This window comes from Delphinapterus leucas, chromosome 18, assembly GCF_059928025.1.
Source record: "Delphinapterus leucas isolate spDelLeu-1000000601 "Yukka" chromosome 18, BTC_Dleu_Yukka2, whole genome shotgun sequence".
Taxonomy (NCBI): Eukaryota; Metazoa; Chordata; class Mammalia; order Artiodactyla; family Monodontidae; genus Delphinapterus; species Delphinapterus leucas.
The window spans coordinates 70404070-70425838 of NC_143146.1; the positions used below are offsets into that span (position 1 = coordinate 70404070).

The following is a 21769-nucleotide window of genomic DNA, read 5'->3' on the forward strand; positions in this document are numbered from 1 at the left end:
TGTAAAGGCTCTGTGATGAAAGTGGGCTCAAGAATAGCAAGGAAGTGCAGTGGTTAAGAATCCGTATGCCAATGCAGGGGACACGGGTTTGAGCCCTGGTCTGGGAAGATCCCACATGCCGTGGAGCAGCTAAGCCCGTGCGCCACAACTACTGAGCCTGCGCTCTAGAGCCCGTGAGCCACAACTACTGAAGCCGGCGTGCCTAGAGCCCGTGCTCTGCAAGAGAAGCCACTGCAATAAGAAGACCGCGCACCGCAACGAAGAGTGGCCCCCACTCACCGCAACTAGAGAAAGCCCGTGCAGAGCAACGAAAACCCAACACAGCCCTAAAATAAATAAATAAAATAAATAAATTAAAAAAAAAAAAAAAGAATAGCAAGGAAGGTGTCAACACAGCTGAAGGGGGATGAGGGACAGCGTTCTGGGAGGTGAGAGGGGTGAAACCAAGTGCTGAGGGGGCCTGGCACAAAATAATCAATAAATGGAAGGCTTTTGTGCTTAAGATGAGACATAGTTGGGCCTTTACACTTGCTCTCAGATAAAATCTATGGAACAAGGTATGGAAGGAGGAACGAGCAATGTCATACTGAAGGAATAAAATATAAATGAATTTGGCTAAGATGTTGGAAAGTGGTAAAGACTGAAGTAGGAGGTGAAGGCTTGATAGCTCAGTGAACTGCAGAAGATTATAATTATTTGTCTAGTAATGACTAATATGCAAAACATTTTCTAGCAATTTCTTTAAAATTAAGTAGCACAGAATGGGATGTAAGTTGTTTCCTTGTAATATTGTAGAATTGCTTTTCATTAAGAATCGAGGTTAAAAAAGCTTACTTTCAAATCACTAGTTTCCAAACTTACCTATTAGTAGCTCCAATGAATCACAAGGAAGACAAATTTTAAAATATAAAGTTTTTCAAAAGCATCAATAAAAAGCTACCATTAAATACACTGTGTATTACCTATTTTTTTCACAACAGAAACTACAAATCCTATTAGGTCCACCTCAGAACAAGGTGGCTGGAAGTCTGGATCCAATAATTTGTTGAAGTGAAGCAGCTCCCTTGGCTGATAAACTTGTAATAGAATTTCATCTGAAGCCTACAAGAAAAAAAAAATATCAGTATATTTAGATTCAATAAACAAATACACATCTATCAAAATTGAAAAATCATGATGAAAAGTTTATACCGGTAGTTGTTGATACTGCGTTTTTTTTGTTGCTGTTAACTGTATGTTAGCTCTTTTGGATTTACTTTTAGATTTTGATGCTGCAAGATGATAGATTCTGTATCTCTTTCCCTCTGTTAAGAGAGAATATAAATCTGATGATGGACGCCAGATACTCAACACAACTAGAGAAAGAGGAAAAAGACACAATATAAGAAATGATAATCATTGAGAGTCTTGTTTAAAAATAAATACTGAGGACAATAAAGGTCTAAGGGTTATATTATCTTTTGTGGGTACTGGTAGCCCATTTTTGCTCCTCTTAACATTTTATCTACCATTTGAAATAATTTTATTAATAATAATTTTTTAAACTTAAAATTGATAAAAACAAAAACTTTACATACTGACCTGAATCTTTTTCCTTTCTCTTACAGCTCGTGATACGCAGCTTCCACACAGGTGTAACGTCTCTTGGTAAAATCTGTTCCCCTTGCTCAGCAGACTCCATAGCCTTCCTGAGTTCCACATGGATCTGGGCTTGCTTCTTATCATTTAACGTCTGTCTGTGATTATTCAAGGCTCGTAACTGCTCTTCACTAAAATAACCCTGTGTCCATTGAGTACATTGAGGCAGATGATTTTGGAATAAAAAGCAAACAAAATAGAGACAAACCACCTCATCTATTGTAAATGAATCTCTTTAAATGGGGTCAAAATACAACAGAATTTAGTTCACTTTAAGGATGTGACAATATAAAAATTGAGATTAATGTACTCAGCTTATCACATAACAAATATTTTCAAGTGACTTAAACAGTTTACTAATCTTTGTGACAAGTTTACCTAGGGCAGGGCTTCCCTGGTGGCGCAGTGGTTAAGAATTAGCCTGCCAAGGCAGGGGACATGGGTTCGAGCCCTGGTCCGGGAAGATCCCACATGCCACAGAGCAGCTAAGCCTGTGCACCACAACTACTGAGCCTGTGCTCTAGAACCCATAAGCCACAACTACTGAGCCTGTGTGCCACAACTCCTGAGCCCATGGGCCACAACTACTGAAGCCCTCAGGCCTAGAGCCTGCGCTCCGCAATAAGAAGCCCACGCACCACAAAGAAAGCCCAACGCAGCCATAAATGAATGAATGAACGAATAAATAAGAAAAATTTACCTAGGGCCAAAACAACCCTTACTTATAAATATACTCTAATAATCATAATCATCAACACTGACATTATAAATGGTTAACATCTGAATGCCTATTATATTTGAGAAATAGATCTATGTGTGAGTAATGTATTAATTCATTTAATCATTACAATAATCCTATGAGGTAGGTACTATTCCTGTTTCCATGTGGTAGATGATGAAACTGAGGTACAGACAGAATAAATAATTTACAGAGGCATATAGGCAGGGGTTGACTCAAGGGGACTCATTCTTATCCCCCTATAGTATAATTTCATTAACCCTGGAACAGTAGATACAATTTAAAACAAATATATACTACAAGCACTTATCTCTGCCTCTACATTTCTCTCCCAATCATTTAGCAAACTGGTGTTTGAACGTCCTGGGAACCTCACCCAGTATTAACAAAAAAAAAAAATCAACCAAAAATAAAATAAATAGAAATCCTGACATATAACCTACTAGACTGCTGCTGACTTACCCATGTTAATACCCTAATCTATACTGAGAAGGGAGATTATGAAATCCCTGTGCCCTACAAAGGTCTTCCTAAATAGGCAGTGTTTAGGTTAAACATGAATTAAAAAAACAATATGTGATTTCAGAAGTCCCACAATACTAAACACTGTCACTGAAAACAAGTCCTCTTAACAGGGTATTTTAGAAATTGATGGCAATTTTTCCCTCTGAGAATGATAATGATACCTTTCAGTGACTCTCACAGAATCACATAAACTTAGAACCTTAGAGATAAGCTACTCTCAGGCTTTCCCCTGGCAGATGGCAGAGAGGAGGTCCGAGAGAGAAATCACCTGTCCAGCTACACAGGGGCAGAGCCAGGTCTAGAACTTAGTCCTCCAACTCTCATTCTGCCCCCTGTAAATTTTACAAAAGGAAACCAGAATAACATTTTGTTAAATTTTATGGATGAAATTAAAACTATCTTCATAAGCTTCAACAAACATAAAGAGACAGAGGCAAATAATTTCTCAGGAAAGCATAATAAAGCCTTACAGACTTGTAGCAAGTATACTCACAGGCTTGAAAATCAGACTCACTTCCCACAGGGAGAATCTGAGTTGTAACATTTGGGAATATAAGGGAATTCTGTTCAGAATAGCACTGCTCACTCTCCGAGCAGAGTATTCTTTATTTTGAGGTCCCATTATTTAAGAAAGTTAAGGTTATGTACAACATTTATTGTCATCAAATAAATGAGATTAATCAATAAACTGTTTTCCTAAAATTTCCCCTCTCCTCCCTATTTTGCAAACTAATCCTAGAATTTGCATTAATTAGATACCCAGGTGTCTAAAAATTTAGGAAGTAGCCTACCTTAATGTACGAAATGATATTCTAATAATAACATTTACATAGAACTTTGTTAACAGTACACTTTACATACATTATCCAATTTGATCCTAAAACAACATCTTCTGTGCCCATTTTATAGCTCTTTTATATCCAGTTTGCTTAGCTAATCAATGGTTGAGCCATGATCTAAAGCCTATGCTATTTGTAACACACTTTTGTGCTTCTGAAAGTTTTCCACCTAAGTATCCTTAAGGTAGAGGATTATGAAATAAACTCTACGTAGGATCTGAGAAAGAGCTGAGAACGTGGAAACTGAGACAGTGCTCTGAAGGTACTTGTTTTATCTTAAAAATAAGCAAGTTTTGCCTGCATTTTAAACCATATTTAATATATAAATTATTTAACCCTCTCATCCTCTATTTGGTACAGAAGTAGAAATGTAGCACCCTGGTTTGGTACATCACTGAGGACCCCATCACTGAGGTACACATCCCTTGGAGAAACACAGCATTTCAACACAGTGCTTCCTGTAATGGCCAGATGAGTGACCATAGCTTTCCACCTTGAAGGATGAAGATTAGCCTCACTGTAGGCCAGCTTACTCTCTCACCTCAAGGTAACTTGGATCTGGTGAATCCTTCACAGCTTCATAAAGTTCTGCACCATCTTGCAGAGCATGGACTTGCTGTCTTGTTAGTGCACGTGATGGTATACATCGTTCTGTTATATTTTCTAGGAAAAAAGCAACACTAATTAGCTGAACTATAAATTTAAGAACTCTGAAAACTAGAGAACTCAACAAAAAAAAAACACCCAAAGAAGGAAGGTTAAAAATAAACCACTTATCTGCTAAAAGTTCTCCAGGAAAATTTGAAACTAGTTTAATAAGTTCTCCTACAAAGAGTTTACTTCATTAGAGCAATTTGTAAATTTCATGATTTACATGAAATTTACATGATTTACATGAAAGTGATTTCATGTAAGTAAATGATTTCATGATTCACTTAATTATGAGCTAGTGATAATTTTAAGCAAATCAAATATTGAGTCCCATTTTCCTGCAAATTTATTTAGAACATGAAGTTAAACAATGAAGAAAATCATGAGATCCACCTCCTAGAGTAATGGAAATAAAAACAAAAATAAACAAATGGGACCTTAATGAAACTTAAAAGCTTTTGCAAAGCAAAGGAAACTACAATCAAGACGAAAAGACAATCCTCAGAATGGGAGAAAATATTTGCAAACAAATCAACAGACAAAGGATTAATCTCCAAAATATATAAACAGCTCATGCAGCTCAATATTAAAGAAACAAGCAACCCAATCCAAAAATGGGCAGAAGACCTAAATAGACATTTCTCCGAAGAAGACATACAGATGGCCAAGAAGCACATGAAAAGCTGCTCAACATCACTAATTATTAGAGAAATGCAGATCAAAACTACAGTGAGGTATCACCTCACACCAGTTAGAATGGGCATCATCAGAAAATCTACAAACAACAAATGCTGGAGAGGGTGTGGAGAAAAGGAAACCCTCTTGCACTGTTGGTGGGAATGTAAACTCATATAGCCACTATGGAGAACAGTATGGAGGTTCCTTAAAAAACGAAAAATAGAACTACCATGCAACCCAGCAATCCCATTACTAGGCATATACCCAGAGAAAACCATGATTCAAAAAGACACATGCACCCCAATGTTCACCGCAGCACTATTTACAATAGCCAGGTCATGGAAGCAACCTAAATGCCCATTGACAAATGAATGGATAAAGAAGATGTGGCACATATATGCAATGGAATATTACTCAGCCATAAAAAGGAATGAAATTGGGTCATTTGTAGAGACGTGGATGGGTCTAGAGACTGTCATACAGAGTGAAGCAAGTCAGAAAGAGAAAAACAAATATCGTATATTAACGCATATGTGTGGAACCTAGAAAAATGGTACAGATGAACCGGTTTGCAGGGTAGAAACTGAGACACAGATGTAGACAACAAATGTATGGACACCAAGGGGGGAAAGCAACAGGGGGTGGTGGTGGTGGTGTGATGAATCAGGAGATTGGGACTGACATATATACACTGATGTGTATAAAACTGATGACTAATAAGGACCTGCTGTATAAAAAATAAAATTCAAAAAAAAAAAAATCATGAAGAAATGCAGAACATAAAATTTTCTGCAATAAAAAAGGGTAGATAAAAAAAGTAAAATTTCACATCCTTTAAGCATAAAACACTATGATTTTTATTATTCAAATTGATGCCACAGGGAAAATAAGCTCTAGTTCCAGGTATAAAAACATAAAGATCAACAACTACAACAGCAAAAATGCAAGTTCTATAAAGTATATAAGGACACAGAGGAAAGAGAATGACAAACGGCTTGGGGAGAATAATTTGATAGTTCTTTCCCTTGTGGCTTTTTTTCCTCTAATACCAAAAATCGATGCTACAAATACTTTAGTATTTACTTTAGTAAAGCTTATGGGCCAGTTTAATTAAGACTTCTGAAAAGTGCTGTAGGTATGTAATGTTTAATTGCCTAAGACAATTTGTGAGGATCTAAAAGCTCACTATGTTGAATAAGGATGTGATATTTGGGGGCCAATTCAATGCTTATCTGTTTACCTATGTAATATTTTTTTTTTCAAATCAGAAAAAATTCAAATTCAGAATTAGAAAAAAAAATCTATTACTCAAAATAAAGACAATTCACCCAGTTAGAAGCCTCTAAAACTCTGAAAAAAAGATCTTGTAAATACAACTCATTTTACCTTCATGCTCTTCAAATTCTGCTTGAATTTTAGTGAACAGGGCTTCCAGTTTCTTTTGTTGGGCTTCTGCATATTTTGTTGCTTCCTTTTCTTCTTCTCTTTCATTGCGAAATATGTATAATCCAGATGATGTCTTCTCCATCCACTGTAATAATGTGTCAAACAGAAATACAGGGTAGGGAGCAATCATTCAAATTAATTGTCTCTAAAGAAAGAAATACAGAGTAAGTTTCAAGAATACATCATACCTGTATAGGGTATGCTCTTTGAATAATTATGTCAACACAACCAACATTTCCTCCATCGCTGAAAAGTGATGACAAGGGAAGAGGAAAAGGTCTAGGATTGGAAAAGAATCCGAGTTTGGCATACCAGCAAGCAGGCCGAGTACTGTTAGCAGAAATCTGGACAAATTAATAAATTGATTTATAAGTTAAATATATACCTGTATTCAATTCTATTTCAGATTTTATAATAATTTTCCTGCTTTTACGGCTGACACCAAATCACCCCATTGTGAAATTTCAGAGTGATGGAGACAATCTTAAAAACGTCTTAGGAACAGATCACATAGTAAAGGACTGGGAATAAGACCAGCACTGAACTTAACAGAAACTATACCAGAAGCAAGAAGGTGATAGAGGAAATGTCTTCAAAATTCTGAAAGAATTATAGTATTTCAACCTCAGATTCTATATTCAGCCAATCTTGTAATAAGATAAAAAAAAAAACTGCATGTTTCCTTTCTCAAGAAGCCTCTGGCAGTTGTGTGCCCTTAAAGCTAGGGAATACATCTAGAAAGGTATGGAATTCAGAGTATAGGGCTTTCTAACTCAGAAAGAGGTGAAAATAATTTCAAGAATAACTGTGCAGCATACATAGAAGATAACCAGTTCAGAACTGAGCAGGAACATGGCGAGATCCAAGGAATCTCCAAGAAAAAGAAATGGAACTGATAAAGGTATTTTAACATAGTGAGACAATTTTTATATGGCTCCTGTGTGGGAATGAGTTGGTAATAAGGATAAAGAAAATTTAAGAAAGACAAGACAGTTAATAACTCCAGGGAAAGCAGTAAGTTGTAAAGAAAGGAAATGTAATCATGGTATACTGTATGCTGAGTTGCAAAAAATATTTTTCATAGTCATTATAACATAAACATTGAATACTGACTTCACTCTTCATCTTTCATAGCAGGAAGCTAACAGTTAATGTCTAAACTGAAGGTGAAAAGAAGACCTAACAGTATAAGCAAAAGAAACAGCCAAAGGGATTGGAAGTGGCTGCCTTTGGGGAGCATGAAGGGGGGTTAGGCAGGGTTGCATCAGTGACTGCTTTTGTGTGTGTGGGGCTATATACCTTATTTTACTTGAGTTTTGAAATTATGCACATATACTGATTTGATAACAACAAAACAAAAATTGAAAGCCAGTGCAACTTTGATATTCTAAGCAACATAAAACAAAAGCCTGTTTCAGCTTGACTAAAAGCAACCCAAGTTAATGACAAATTATCTCTTTAACTTAAAAATGATTGATTTATTAAAATGCTTTCCTGAATTACAGTGATCCAGAATACAACAGAAGTAAATTCTTTACAAGATTACCTCAAAAGTGAATCTGAATGTGCAACATTAGCAGTCATTTCTGATAGCAATATTACAGACTATTCAACATAACAAAGTCCTGTTATCTAGGTTTAAATCTACATAGAGATGAAAGGTGTACTTTAGTATTCTATATACAAGAATCACTGAAATCTAATGTTCTAATCATACTGGAACAGAGATTTGGCCAAGTAATCACGGTGGAAGCAGAGCAATACTATGAGAACAACATGAGGGCTATAGGTACCAAAATCACACATCCGGTGCAAATTTACTCCTGCTCTTTAACTGCAACTGCATTATTTCAGCTCAGTAAATATCTCTGGCTTTCCAAAAACACAAATATTTAACTATCTGAGAAATATGCCACTTAAACTAATAACAGTATCAGTACATTTTCAAGAAACGAAGCATCCTTAATAGGCATAAGTAAATTTTAAAATTTAAATGTAAACTCTCTCTAGAATTTAACTGAATCGGTGACTGATTTTTACCGAGTGTACATTAATTTAATTTACCTTTAACATAAGAGATTCTGGGGCTTCAAGAGGCGTACAGGCATCAGGAGAGCCCACCAGCTCTGCTCCGTGAATTATGATCTTCTGACCCACAGTTAGTCTACTGTTCTTTAAGAGAGCTAAGAGGGGAGGATCCACCTGGGCCTTAATAGCATACCATCCATCTGTAAGTTCGACAACGGCCACTTTTGTGGTATCCATACTATTAGTTTTACTGCTGGAAGTTTCAGATATATTTGTGCTTAATGAAATTATTTCAGAAACACAGAGAACAAGCGTTTTTGCAGCTGTGTCATCCCTTTCCATTATCTTTTTTATAGCTGATCTTCTGCTTCTATCAATTTCCATATCATACCTAAAAGGAAAAAAAGAATTATTTTAGAAATTGTGGGTCTAGAATTTCATTGTAAAAAAAAGTCACCGAATAATTGAGAATAAAAATTAAATACCTTTATTGAATACTGAGACTGAAGAGAATTTAAAATTTGGTAGCTGGTAATATATTAAGTTTTATACTGCTAAAATATGAATTAAATATTAAAACCCCCAAAATGCAAAAATGCTTTACTAGCAATCCCTGAAGAGCCGATCAAATTAGTAATTCATATTCTTCTCATGTGCCAAGAGGTTAAGGAGAGGGTGGGAGAAGAGGGAAGCATAGGGTGTATGAATGTGTGACTGCTCTTAAGTGGGGGCTGGAGGGTGACAAGAGAACTGCGCTATACAACTGAACAGCAGTGTGGGATGGCAGCTGTCACCAACAACTGACTCTGATGTGCAAGTCACAGACAGCACAGAAGTCTGACCCATACAATATATGATTACATAATATAGAGCTTTAAACTTGCCTGTATTTGAGTTGAAGAAGTACCCTTTCTGGGCTTAGGCATCTATTAGCAAATTCTTTAGGAAAGGCAAATTCCATAGCTGCCAGTTTCCATATAATCCATCTATAATGATTATAGACCCAAACTCTAGAAATAAGCTTTGGATCCACACCTGGGGTGTCACACAGAGCTCTGAACAAATAAAGGTAGAAGAAATAATAAAAACCAGGTAAGATGATACTGAATTCAATAACCCCAGCTATTCTTTGCACAAAAACTAAATTGTACAAGATCATTCAATAAGTTGTTATGAGTTAACGTAATAAGTATTATAATTTTAGAAAATGACACGTATCAAAATATGCTAATAAAAATTTCACTTAACATGTTAGTCAATACAATTATTTCAACTGGAAAATGAGATCCTGACTGTAAAATAATTATATTTTAGATTATATATTTCTTATCAAAGAGATTGTTTTTAGAAATCACCTAAGAACTTCCTTCTCTAGTCCTGGTTCTCTTCTTGATATCTGCTCAAATCTGCAACTTGAGCCCTTTCTGCTCAAATCTGCAACTCCTCCTCCTTTCCCATTCTCACTCTCAGCACTACATAAACAGAAGTAATTAAAAGAGAACTTCCATAAGCTTCCACCCTCCTATTTACCAGCCACCAGCATCAGTGCCCTTACACATTGCCTTCTTACTCTATTTAAAAAACTGTATACCTCTCCTCACCTAACTCTCTCTTACCCCCTTTTTCCAGCTTTATCTTCAAAGTATTTATCACTTTTTAATACATTATACCATTTACTTATTCCCTTTTAAAATTTTCCTTCCCTGTCCCAAACTAGAATATATGATTTATTAGGGCAGAGATTTTTTTGTCTTGCTATCCCTAGTACCCAAGATAGTATCGGACACATAGTAGGTTCTCAATAAATATTTGCTGAATGATCAAAAACACAGCTTGAGCCTCAACAACGCAGTTTGAACCATGCCCACCTGATTACAGAGTAATCACTCAACCTCTACACTACGCAGTCTACCTAATACAATTAAGTGATACAGCTGTTACTTTTCCAACTAGAATCAACAGCTGATATTTGTTATGTGGGACAAGCACCAAGATGTAAATAACATTCGTGTTTTAAAATACTCCAAAAACATAACAAAAATTTAAGGAAAAAAATATTTTAACACTTTTCTCAAAACTATAAACTTTAGAAAGATATACCGAGATCTCAAAAATAAGGGCACAGGAGAAAGGTTTCCTATCTCTTGTCATTGGCATGAGGTAATACCTCCCTGATAGCAAACATTTAAAATTATGTTTGTATAAACACTAGAATCCTAAGAGGATATATGGTTCCTAAACTGTTGATTTTTTAGGGCACTGGAGTTTTCTAGTCACTTGGTATTACTGATATTTAAGTATTTCCGTTTAACTTTATTTTTTATATTTTATATTTACTGAAATACACAATGAAAGAGAATATCCACACAAGTATACACATGTGTGTGGGTTTACGATAAGGCCAACTCACACTTAACTTTTCTTATCAGTTTTTATTTTATAAAAGCTATAATGTCCTAATTTAAGAAAAACCAATTCACTAAATCCTAAGACAAACCAAAATTCACTTTTCAAAAGATTTCAACAGAATATCAAGTGAACCACATGTACTTAAAATGATTCAATGTATAAACTTTTGATTTCTAGCCAAATTTTTAAGTTCAGGAGAGATAAGGAAAGATAAAAAGGGACTTGTGAGGAAAAGAGAGATGATGGAACATACAAAAGTTAGTTAATACAAAATTTCTTTTTGCAGAGAGTACCTATAAAATTCTTCTTTTCCAGCCATTCCATCATTGGAGGGTATGAGCCATCCACCATCAGCCAACTGTATTCCCTTTCCAGCCCATAAACTTTCCTTACCAAAATAATCCTGAGTGTGAAACTGAAAAGACTCTGCATTTCTGCTGTTAATTTTTACACAATGTTTAGAAACACCGTACCTATATAGCTGCACAAAATAAATGATAGAAAAATTTGATAATGAGTAAGAAACATCAAACAAAAGAATGTTTCACAGAAAAAAAAAATTATAATACACCCAAACTGAATCTACCCAAAGTTTTTCATTTAAATATGAAAATATTCACTATAAAAATATGTAACTTACTTACTAGGAGCCGAAAAATTTTTACATAATATAAATGACCTATACATTCAAGAGTCTGCTGCACCTTTCCCATTCCTCTTATGTACATGCCTCCTGCTACATCTGCCATAGGAAGTCATTGTGGGGATAAAAAAGTAATTTAATGTTTAAGAAAACCTCTTAAGTTAAAAAACTCAGAAGAGGCCCAGACTCTCACCTCTCCATTGCTCCAAATTCCAACTAGATAGTACTGGCTTAATAAGAATCCTTTTAAAAATGTAAATGGCTCTTAGCAGGTTCAGGGTTATGAGTCATTCACACTTTAAATTCAATGAGACTACTTTAACACCCAGCTGAGAGCACTTATAGTAATAAAATGAATACATTTTGAAGGCGAAAGAGAAATTGTAATTTTGAAGCACTGATCACTTTAGGATAAGACAGCAGAGGAGAAGGAGGTTGCCACTGCAGGCTGATTAAGAAGCAAGATGATTTTACTCATCCATTTCTGCATCAATTTGTTTTCTTTAAACAATTTGAAGATGCCAGTTAATGAAATAAAGTTACACATTGCTATAAAAGCTATTAATTAGCATTACAGACAAAAGCATACCTGTTTATGAGAACATGCAGTGGGGACTCGGCCTTCTACTGCTACTTTCAGAGAGATTCTAGGCATAGTGGATGTTTTTGCAAGATACAGACTACCTGGCTGTGGAAAAATACGTTGCCTTTGTTTCTTTTTAATTCGCATATCCTGTATATCTCTGGCAGTCTGAAGATTTGTAATTAAATCTATTAAAGAATAAATAATTAACAAAAAGTAAAATTGAATATAAAATTTAAAAGCACAACCCTTGTTTTATAAAATGATATATATCAATTTGCTCTAACTTTAAATCTTAAGGGATGAAAAAAAGCTACTACTTGATAAACGTTTCTAAAAGAACAGAAATAGATTATTTTTATTTCGAATTTGGAAGAAAATTAGTAGCCTGATAAAAATCATAATCCAATAATAGCTGTCCTAGACTGCATGTCTAATAGCTTTTTTTTTTTTTTTAAGAAGAATGTCTACAGTTAGCTACCTTTGAAAGAAAACATTAGAGTAATTTAAACTTAATTTTTGGACAGAAATATCTAAAGCAATACAAAAGGTTTTGAAATTAGTAATCATCATAAAAGGGGCAAAAATCCGCAAGGTGTTATTTAACATAAGAAATATATATATCTGAAAGGCAAAAATACGTCAACACAAATTTTCACACAATACCTAAAGGTTCTTCTTCACCCTTTGTGAAAAGCATAGTTGTTGTTTGATGAATTTCACTGTCATTAACATTATTTTCATGATCACCAGAGCCATGTTCATCTATGTTTTTTTGTTTTTGTTTGTTTTCCTCGAAATTAGTATTCCTGTTAACACACTGTTCATCTCTGTGAACATGTGATTTAGTTTTAAAAGGTGGGACAAAGACTTTCATTGGTTTGCCTGTAGTTATCGAGTGTCTCCTTTTTTCATTTCTTGGGGCAGGAACCTTACAAAGTGGCTGCCCTGAAACTGATAAACTGCTTGAAGACTTTTCCAAGGTCGGGTGTTCAGAAAAATGAGATTTAGATAGAAATTCTTGACCAGATGCAGTGAAATTTGGATTCTGCATTTCTCGCCTTTCCGTACTTGTGCTACAATGGGGAGAAAATATTTAAGCTTGATTATTTACCAGTAAATGTACATATATATATATATATAAATGTTTTGGAATATGTATTTTTTTTCGTAGACCCTCAATTGCTACATGGCAATCCTATTCTGGTAACCGTTCTGCATTTCATCATGGTTGCCCTCCAAAACAATACCACACTCTCCAAGTCTGTAACTATCTCTCACACACTGACTCCCAGCCTTTGACTTTACCACCTACAAACATGAGAGAAGAGAATCTGTCAAACCTGGATTCCCCCGTCTGTCTCTTCCAGGTCTATCACAGCTCCTCACTTACCTCCTTCGCCAGACATCTGTCTACCCGTCCTCTTCTCATGGTAACCTCTTCACCTGTATTCTTGACCCCATCTAGTATCCCAGTCTCCTCGGGAGCCCCACTCTTGCAATGATTATTCCATCTCCTTCCTTTCTCTATCATCTGTTACACCTTTTTCATTCAGAAAGCCTTGCCCACTCTTGACTTTTTTCTCAACCTTATCTCCCTTTCAAGCGGATACTGTTACGTACCCCTCATGGCCAACCTTCCTCCACAGGTAATCTAAACTAGCTATTTTCACTTCCTCACTTTCCACTCTCTGAACTCTCATTTTCCCCACTATTCTATAGAAACTTTTCTCAATGAAGTTGCTAATGACCTCCCAATACCAAAATTAAAAAAAGCTTCATGTGTGAACTCATTCTGCTTGACCTCTAACAGTTTTCACAACTTGTTCCTTTTTAAAATTCTCACCGCGAATATTTACACCACGATTGTCCCTCTTTTTCTTTCTTTCCTTTTTTTTTTTAACTGTTCTTTTCCTCTTTCTCTTAAAAATCTTCCTGCCTCCAAAGTTGGATTTCTTCCCTAGACACTTCCCCTGGGTGATATGAGTCACTTACATTGCTTAAATTACCATCTAACAATAAAAATATCAATCTGTATCTTTATGCCCGACATTCCCCAGGTGTTATTCCTATACTTTGAACTGCATCTAGTACCAGACATCCCTATCTTGATGTTCCACACTCATCTCAAACTAAGCATGTCCCAAACTAAACTTACCACCTTCCCTAGCGTACATGTTCGTCCTCGATATTTTGTTGAAAACCCCATACTTCCTTTTACCCAACCCTATGCCCATGGAACTTGAAGTTACCCTACAACTTATTTAGTTATCCATTCATCTATCCAGCAAATATTTAATGTGTTCCTACTACTTGCCAGGCAGTGTTCTGGCTGGGGGATATAGTGACAAATGAAACAAAATCATAGAGTCTACATTCTAGTGGGGGGGAACAGACAAACAAGTAAATATGTCAATTGGTATTATATATGCTATGGAGAAAATTAAAGCATGGTAAGGGGGACAGGAAGTGTGTCCAGCAGAAATAAATAAATGATATTTTATATAGGCTGGTAAGGAAAACATTATTGACAAGGTGATATTTATACAGAGACCTAAAGGAAGTGAGAGGGAAAGCCATGAAGAGATTTGGGAGAAGACTGCTACAGGCAGAGTAGACATCACGTACTGGGCTAGACACAAGTATGCCTGGAGCAGAGTAGGCAAGGGGAAAGTTAGCAGGTGAGACTGGAAAGGTAGCAAAAAGGCCAGATCACAAAGAACCTGCATACCATGGTAAGGACTTCTGGCTTGTACTATGAGATGGGAAGTCATGGAACAGTTTTTGAGTCCAGAAATGACATAATCTGCCTTATATTTAAAAGGATCCCTCTGGCTTCTTTGCTGAAAATCCACTGTGTATAGGGAGGTGGGGGGAGGCAAAGTAGGAAGCAGGAAGACCAGTTCTGTTGAAATAATGTAGACAGTTTTATGGTGACTTGAACCAGGTGTTAAGGGTGGAAATGGTGAGAAGTGATTGGATTTGGGGTATATTTTGAAAGCAGAGTTGTTAGACTTTTACATTTATAGGAAAACAAGTAACGGGAAAGAATATCAGCTTTGGAGATGTTACATTTAAGATATCTGTAAGTCACCCAAATAAAAATGTCAAGTAGGTAGCTGAATGAATAAATATGTTGTTCAGGGAAGAAATCTGGGCTAAAGATATTAATTTTGGAGCTGTCACCAAATAGATGGTATACAGAGTCATGAGAGTGGATGAGATACTAGGGAGGAAGGGCAGGAAGAGAAGCCATCTGGAGCTGAACCATGGGGGTATTTAACATTTAGCAGTTAGGGGAAGAATTAGCAAAGGAGAGTAAGAAAGAACAGCCAGTGGGATAGGAGGAGACGTAAGACAGATGTCCCAGAAGCCAGAGTAAAGAAAATGGTAACTGGTAATCTTGATGAGGGGTAGTGGGTAGTGATGAAAGACTGGGATGGGCTCAGGAGAGAAAGGGAAGAGATGAAGTAGAGAAAGTGAGTTGAGACAATTCTCATGAGATGTGCTTTAAGTGGGGCATAGAAATGGACTGGTGGGATAAGAGGAGTCAAGAAAGGCTTTTCTTTTCAAGATGGGAGATTTATAGCAACTACCTACACTGATGGGACTAATCCAGTAAGGTGGAAAAATGATCAGTGCAGGAGAGAGAGGGGACAATGGCTGGACTGGTTTTCTTGAATAGACCTAGATGAGATCAAGTGCACAGGAATGAATAAACCTGTGTACTCCAAAACTTACTTTCACTGATTTTTCACTCCAATGTTTTTAAAATGAAAAATATTGTGAAAATGAGGAGTTTGCTTTGCAAGTTATGATCAAGACCTCTATTTGAATCCACATGGAGATATTTTGCCACTCTCAGTTAATGACTCTCTGGCCAAATCTTGAATCTGTCTTCCACTCACTCTCTACCACATGTATTAACTAAACTAAGGCCTTTACCTCCTTACTAATCTCCTTGCAACATTTTCTCTCTGGTCTGTTTCTAAAACACGAATCTGGTTACGTCGCGTCTCTTCTTAAACTTCCAAAGACAAAGTATCGCCTATCCAGGTTTCGACTTGTCAGAAATGACATACAGGAGGCTTCCTTCTTGGTCCTACTCTCCCCATTTCTTTGTGTTTCTTCATCCTCAGCCCACCCCCAGCCTGCCAAATCCCATGATGAAAGTCACACAACTCCTTACTGTTTCCAGATTTGGAATGCCCTCTTTAACCAGCATTCTTTACATTCCATCTAAAGTACTTTTCCTATTAAGCTTTGGTCACATAATTAAGCTGCCAATTTTTCTATGCTCTCACATCACTTTATTATATTCATTTTAGTATTTATAGCACAATAATTCTTTTCATGCCTGGCTCCAAGACAAGCAATCTGACTTGGACTTACATATCTTTTCATCTATCAACACAGTATAAATTAGATACTTTGAAAAGGTGCTTAATACCTGTTTGTTAAATGCATAAAACTATTTTCCCATCATATGAGTAAATTAAGGTAATATGTAGATAAGTAAGCATTTATTTTTAATATTACAACCTACTTTTGAAAGTGAAAATTTTAAAAATCACCTGGATTTCTACATTCAAAACATGTATATTAGTAGCCTGCTGAAAAATATATTCCAGAATACAGTTCGATGACTTTTTCAACAATGTCACAAGTAGTTATTTTTGAAAAGATAACATTAATGCAATTTAAACCATATGTTTGGGCTTAAAAATTTACCATTAGAAAAGATTTTACAACTGCTGTCTACAATTTGAGATGCTTCTGTGATATTCACATCCATTATCTATAAGTGACACCTCAGTAACTGCTTCTTCTGGGCTTTTTTCTATTGAAAGGCCACCATGGAGAATGAAGATTTAGCTCCCACAAGACTACTTCCACTTTACCAAACACTCTTTCTCTCTCTCCTTTCCTCATCTTCTCAAGTTATGTATTCAATTCTGTCAATATTTCACATTTATATTATGACTAAATACTTTTTACAGCTAAGTGTGTTATATTAGTAAAAAGTATATGTGGTATTAATATGTAGTACATTCTCATTGTACTTCCTATCTTTACAACTTTTGCTTTCCATTGGGTTATTATTTTTTTTAAACTCTGCTGCTTTTCTATGTACCTATCATTCATTCACACCCAAACTCTCAGCTTTATACATATAATTCTCTTTTCATTCTGCTCCTTGAATAGTGTGTCTTCTAAGTTATTTTCATTAGTTTGATTTTTGGTTATTTCATTTTTGGTTTTTGTGATGTTCGGTAATCTTTGGTTGTCTGTTCATATTTAAGCATCGGGGATCACAGAGCTGTCTGGAAGCCTTTGGTACACCGTTACTGATTGTAAGCAACACTGTAGATTAACTGGAAGCTTCTAATAGTGAAAACTTAGCTACCAGCATTCTGGAAGCTGAGTGGGGGAAGAAGACCTGGGGAGGAGAGCCCCCCAACATTCAGTGTGCACACATTAACCTGATCCCCTTGCCGTCAGTATATTACTCCTGCCTTCCACTGTGCCTAGTGTGTTCAATAAAGAAACCCTGTATTGTACCCTCCCTGGACAGTTAACCTCTAGTCTTTTGTTAGAGTGCATAAGAGGTAGTGCCCAGCTTCACGGAGTGAAGGAGGGGATTTGACGGCATCTTAAATAGATTTTCAACCTATATACCCTTATTTTGGCTCCTTCTTTACCACCCAATTGTTTTTTCTTTCTTTTTTTTCTTAATTTATTTATTTTTGGCTGTGTTGGGTCTTTGCTGCTGTGTGCGGGCTTTCTCTAGCTGTGGCGAGCAGGGGCTACTCTTCATTGCAGTGCACAGGCTTCTCATTGTAGTGACTTCTATTGTTGCGGAGCATGGGCTCTAGGAGCGCAGGCTTCAGTAGTTGTAGCTTGCGGGCTCTAGAGTGCAGGCTCGGTAGTTGTGGCGCATGGGCATAGCTGTTCCACGCCATGTAGGATCTTCCCAGACCAGGGCTCAAACCCATGTCCCCTGCACTGGCAGGCGGATTCTTAACCACTGTGCCACGAGGGAAGTCCCTCACCACCCAATTCTGAAGATTCACCAGTTCCTGAGCTTCTGAGGCTTCTTTAGTGTAAAATGGTTGGTTCTCTCCTCTCCCCACTACCACTTTCAAATCAGTTTTCTCCTGTATGTATGCTTTGAACAATGTAGTCACTGTGGTCTCTCCTCTCCCATTCTCCCTGCAGGTCTTTGGGGAGGGGACGTGTGTGTGTGTGTATGTATGAATTCCTTCATGGTTGTTTTGGTAAAAATCTGAGAGGCAATTAAAGTAGGTGAGTATGCTCAATTCCCCATCTTTACCAAGAAGTTTCTTAATACATTAAAATACTTCAGATTCTGCTTTAATCTTTTTCTGGTAGGCAAACTCTCCCAGGGCTTTATTCTACCAAAATGGTCTGGGTACCTGTCTAGGTTTAGCCACACAGCTGTAATTCTGGGATCTCCCCCTTCTGTATAATCCTGATGATTCCCTTTACTTTCTCCTATGTTGAATTCCTGTTTCTTAAATCCTATATCTTCCTCCTTCTGATTTATGGACTTTAGTTAGCTCCCTGAGAAAAGTGTGTGGGAGACAAACCTTTTGATACTTTACATCTGAAAAATGTTTATCCTCGCACTTAATTGATATTTTGGTCAGTGGTAGAATTCTAGGTTGAAAATCATTTTCTTTCAGAATTTTAAAGGCATTGCTCTGTAATCTATAATCTTCTAGCTTCCGCTGTTAATGATGAGAGGACTCATACCATTATGGCTCTGGAAACTTCATTTGAAACCTGATTTTCTAAAATTTCACAAGGATATACTTTAGTATAGGTCATCTTTATTCATGTGCTTACTCAAAGGGTCCTTTTAATCAAGGAAACTCATGTCCTTCAGTACTGATAAAATATCTTAAATTATTTCTTTGAAAACTTGTATTTCTCCTCTGTTAACTTCTTTCTCAAAGTCCAAATCTTCAGATGTTAGAGCCACAGGACTGACTTTTAAAATTATCTTTCATTCTTTTTTCATCTCCTCTCCTTTTTTGCACTATATTCTGGGAGTTTTCATAACTTTTATCTTCTATTTCTTCTACTGAGTTAATTTATTTGTGCCATCATATTTTTAATTTCCAAGAGCTCTTCTTATAGCAACTTGTTCCTATTTTACAGATGCAATATGTTCTCTTTCCTGAAAATATTAGTACTTTTTTTGAAGTTTTCTTCTTGTTGCATGGTGTATTTCCTCTAAGTTCCTTCTCTGTCCTTTGGTTGGTTTTTGTACTTTGGATACTATCTTTCCCAGAGGCTTTCTTCCAATGACTAGTGATCCTTGATTATCTATTCTCATTTAAGTGTGAAGCACTGAAGAGCTGACTGGAAGCTGTGTGCTGGTGGGCTTGTCAGTTGTTGGCTTCACTGTCTGATGATCTGGTATGCGGTTTAACTTAAGTAACCACAACTGTCAGTATTTTTAGTCTTTTCTATTCCTGTTACCCACAGAAACAATCGTCTCGTCTTCCGCCTAGAGGCCTGGCTGCCAGCATTTGGGAGGCAAGTGTGGGAAGGAGGCTAGGGAGTCTCACTACTCGACATCCAGATTTTTACTTTATGTCTCTTTTCAGAATCTTCCCTCAACCCCATCCCCAATTTAGAATCCCTCCAATTCATCTTCTCCAGAGAATGACCTTCTGGTCTTTTGACAGAAGAGGGATAATTGCCTGCCTGCAGTGGGGGAGGGAATGTAGATGTCTCTTAAACAGATTTTCAACTAATCTTCCTATTTTCTACCTCACCTTCAGAATTATATGTTGCTGCCAATTTGAGTCTTTCTCAGGTTCTTTAGGGGAAACTGAGTAGCTTCTCTGCTTGCTCTAATGTCAGGTTTTAGCTTTCTATGTCTTTCTAAATCATTTATGATTTTTAGCTTCTAAAATTTTGTTGTTTCTTCTGAAACAACACTGTACTTACAGATTTATACATTTAAAAAAAATTCTCTTAGTAACTAATAGGGTTTTGAGAGGGAGGAGAGCTAAAAGCATATTTTCAACATATGCCATCTTTAATTTTTCTTTCGCTTCCACTAATATAATTGAGATATAATATATGCCACCTTTATTAATTGGTTTTGAGTAATTTCCTTAACCTCTCTCAACCTCAGTACCTTATCCACAAAATTGCAATAAAATCTGTTTTTCTACTTTACAAAGTTATTAAAAATGACATAATAATATGCACAGCACTATAAAGTACTACCAAAGTACAGAATTATTTAATCCTGATGCAGGCTTTCAAAAAGGGGAAGTGTTAATGTCTGTACTGTATGTTAGAGCCAGCATTTCTAGAAATATTTATTTAAAAAACCCACATTTTTCCTATACTATATTAGTAGAATTAAAAAAAAAAAAATTAAACGTGTCTTACCAAGAGGGTCCACAGGTAACTGGCTCTAAAGAAATGTGATGCATAAACAATCTTCTATCTTTCATTGTGCCTAGAAAAATATTATTTTACATTATGTATTAATGAAATGCCTTTTACATTATGTATTAATGAAAATCTAACGGGAGATTTTATTTCCTATGTTCATTACACATTATTGTAAATATTTAGACAAAAATGTGAGAAAATTATACATTTAAAATTTTTCAATGCATATAATGAACGCTTAGTTAATAACCATGAAAAATTTGATTCACAAATTGATAATGATGAATACCAAATAACTCACAGTGCAAACATATATAAGAAATCAGTATAAATTTAGTCAGCTGATGTTAGTCATAACTCAAATGTGTTAGTGAATTGCCAATGCAAATATAAAATTTAAAAGTTTTATGAAGGTTGACAAGCTAAACTGTAGATATTATTCATTCTCAGCAGGTAACTTGTACTTCTTAAATCTTCAAAACTAGTCCGTTAGTAGGGACGGGATTGGTTGAATAAACCAGAATACACTGATACAGCCACATGATCAAGTACTATACAACCACAAGAAAGAACGAGGAAGATCTCTTGATACTCATTAAGGCATGATCTCCAGATAAATTCTAAAGTAAACAACAAACAAAGAAGGTACAAAACCATATGCATACTGATACCTTTTGAGTAAGAAAGAAAGGTAATGAGAACATATATACACATACTTACTTATTTTCACAAAAAGAAACCCTAAAAGGACAGACCAAAAACCATTTAAAATAGTTATCAAGATAGTGAGCAAGAAGTGAGGAAGGTGGTGAACAGTGTAGAGGAGATGGCGATGGAAATCAGGCTTCTCCAAGTAAACCTTTCTGTAGTTTTGATGAATGAACTATGTAAACATTCTATTTATTCAAATATAAAATTAAAAAAGAAAAAGCAAACCCTAAAATTGAAAACTAACGAATCTAACCTAATTATTAAATTGTTAACCGCAAACAAAATAATTATCTTGAGTGGCATTTGAACACAGAACTTTGACTACACATTCTTATTAATATAGTATTAAGAATAGTATATATTCTTAGGACAAAAACTGCAAAGAATTCTTAAATTTCCCTTAGTAGTTTTATTATTGGTATTTATTAACACTGGTA

The 21769-nt window shown here is 35.9% G+C and overlaps 2 protein-coding genes across 5 annotated transcripts in view; one reads left to right on the top strand and one right to left on the bottom strand.

The window, feature by feature from the left end:
- Positions 1–1718, top strand: part of N4BP2L1 (NEDD4 binding protein 2 like 1) — a 35038-nt gene extending 33320 nt beyond the window's left edge. For all 3 annotated transcript variants that reach the window (XM_022574621.3, XM_022574623.3, XM_089899282.1), the window contains one exon: positions 1608–1718. In XM_022574621.3, the coding sequence (XP_022430329.1) occupies positions 1608–1614 (7 nt within the window). In that variant the 3' untranslated portion in view covers positions 1615–1718. The remainder of the gene's footprint in view (positions 1–1607) is intronic.
- Positions 1–21769, bottom strand: part of BRCA2 (BRCA2 DNA repair associated) — a 57185-nt gene that overhangs the window by 11569 nt on the left and 23847 nt on the right. Inside the window, exons 13-24 of one of the 2 annotated variants that reach the window (XM_022574615.3) lie at positions 20616–20685; positions 12846–13255; positions 12186–12367; positions 11247–11434; positions 9429–9599; positions 8581–8935; positions 6705–6860; positions 6457–6601; positions 4283–4404; positions 1582–1780; positions 1192–1355; positions 963–1101 (exon numbers count right to left, since the gene is read on the bottom strand). In XM_022574615.3, the coding sequence (XP_022430323.2) occupies positions 963–1101; positions 1192–1355; positions 1582–1780; positions 4283–4404; positions 6457–6601; positions 6705–6860; positions 8581–8935; positions 9429–9599; positions 11247–11434; positions 12186–12367; positions 12846–13255; positions 20616–20685 (2301 nt within the window). The remainder of the gene's footprint in view (positions 1–962; positions 1102–1191; positions 1356–1581; positions 1781–4282; positions 4405–6456; positions 6602–6704; positions 6861–8580; positions 8936–9428; positions 9600–11246; positions 11435–12185; positions 12368–12845; positions 13256–20615; positions 20686–21769) is intronic. The other variant, XM_089899269.1, reaches the window with a different exon arrangement.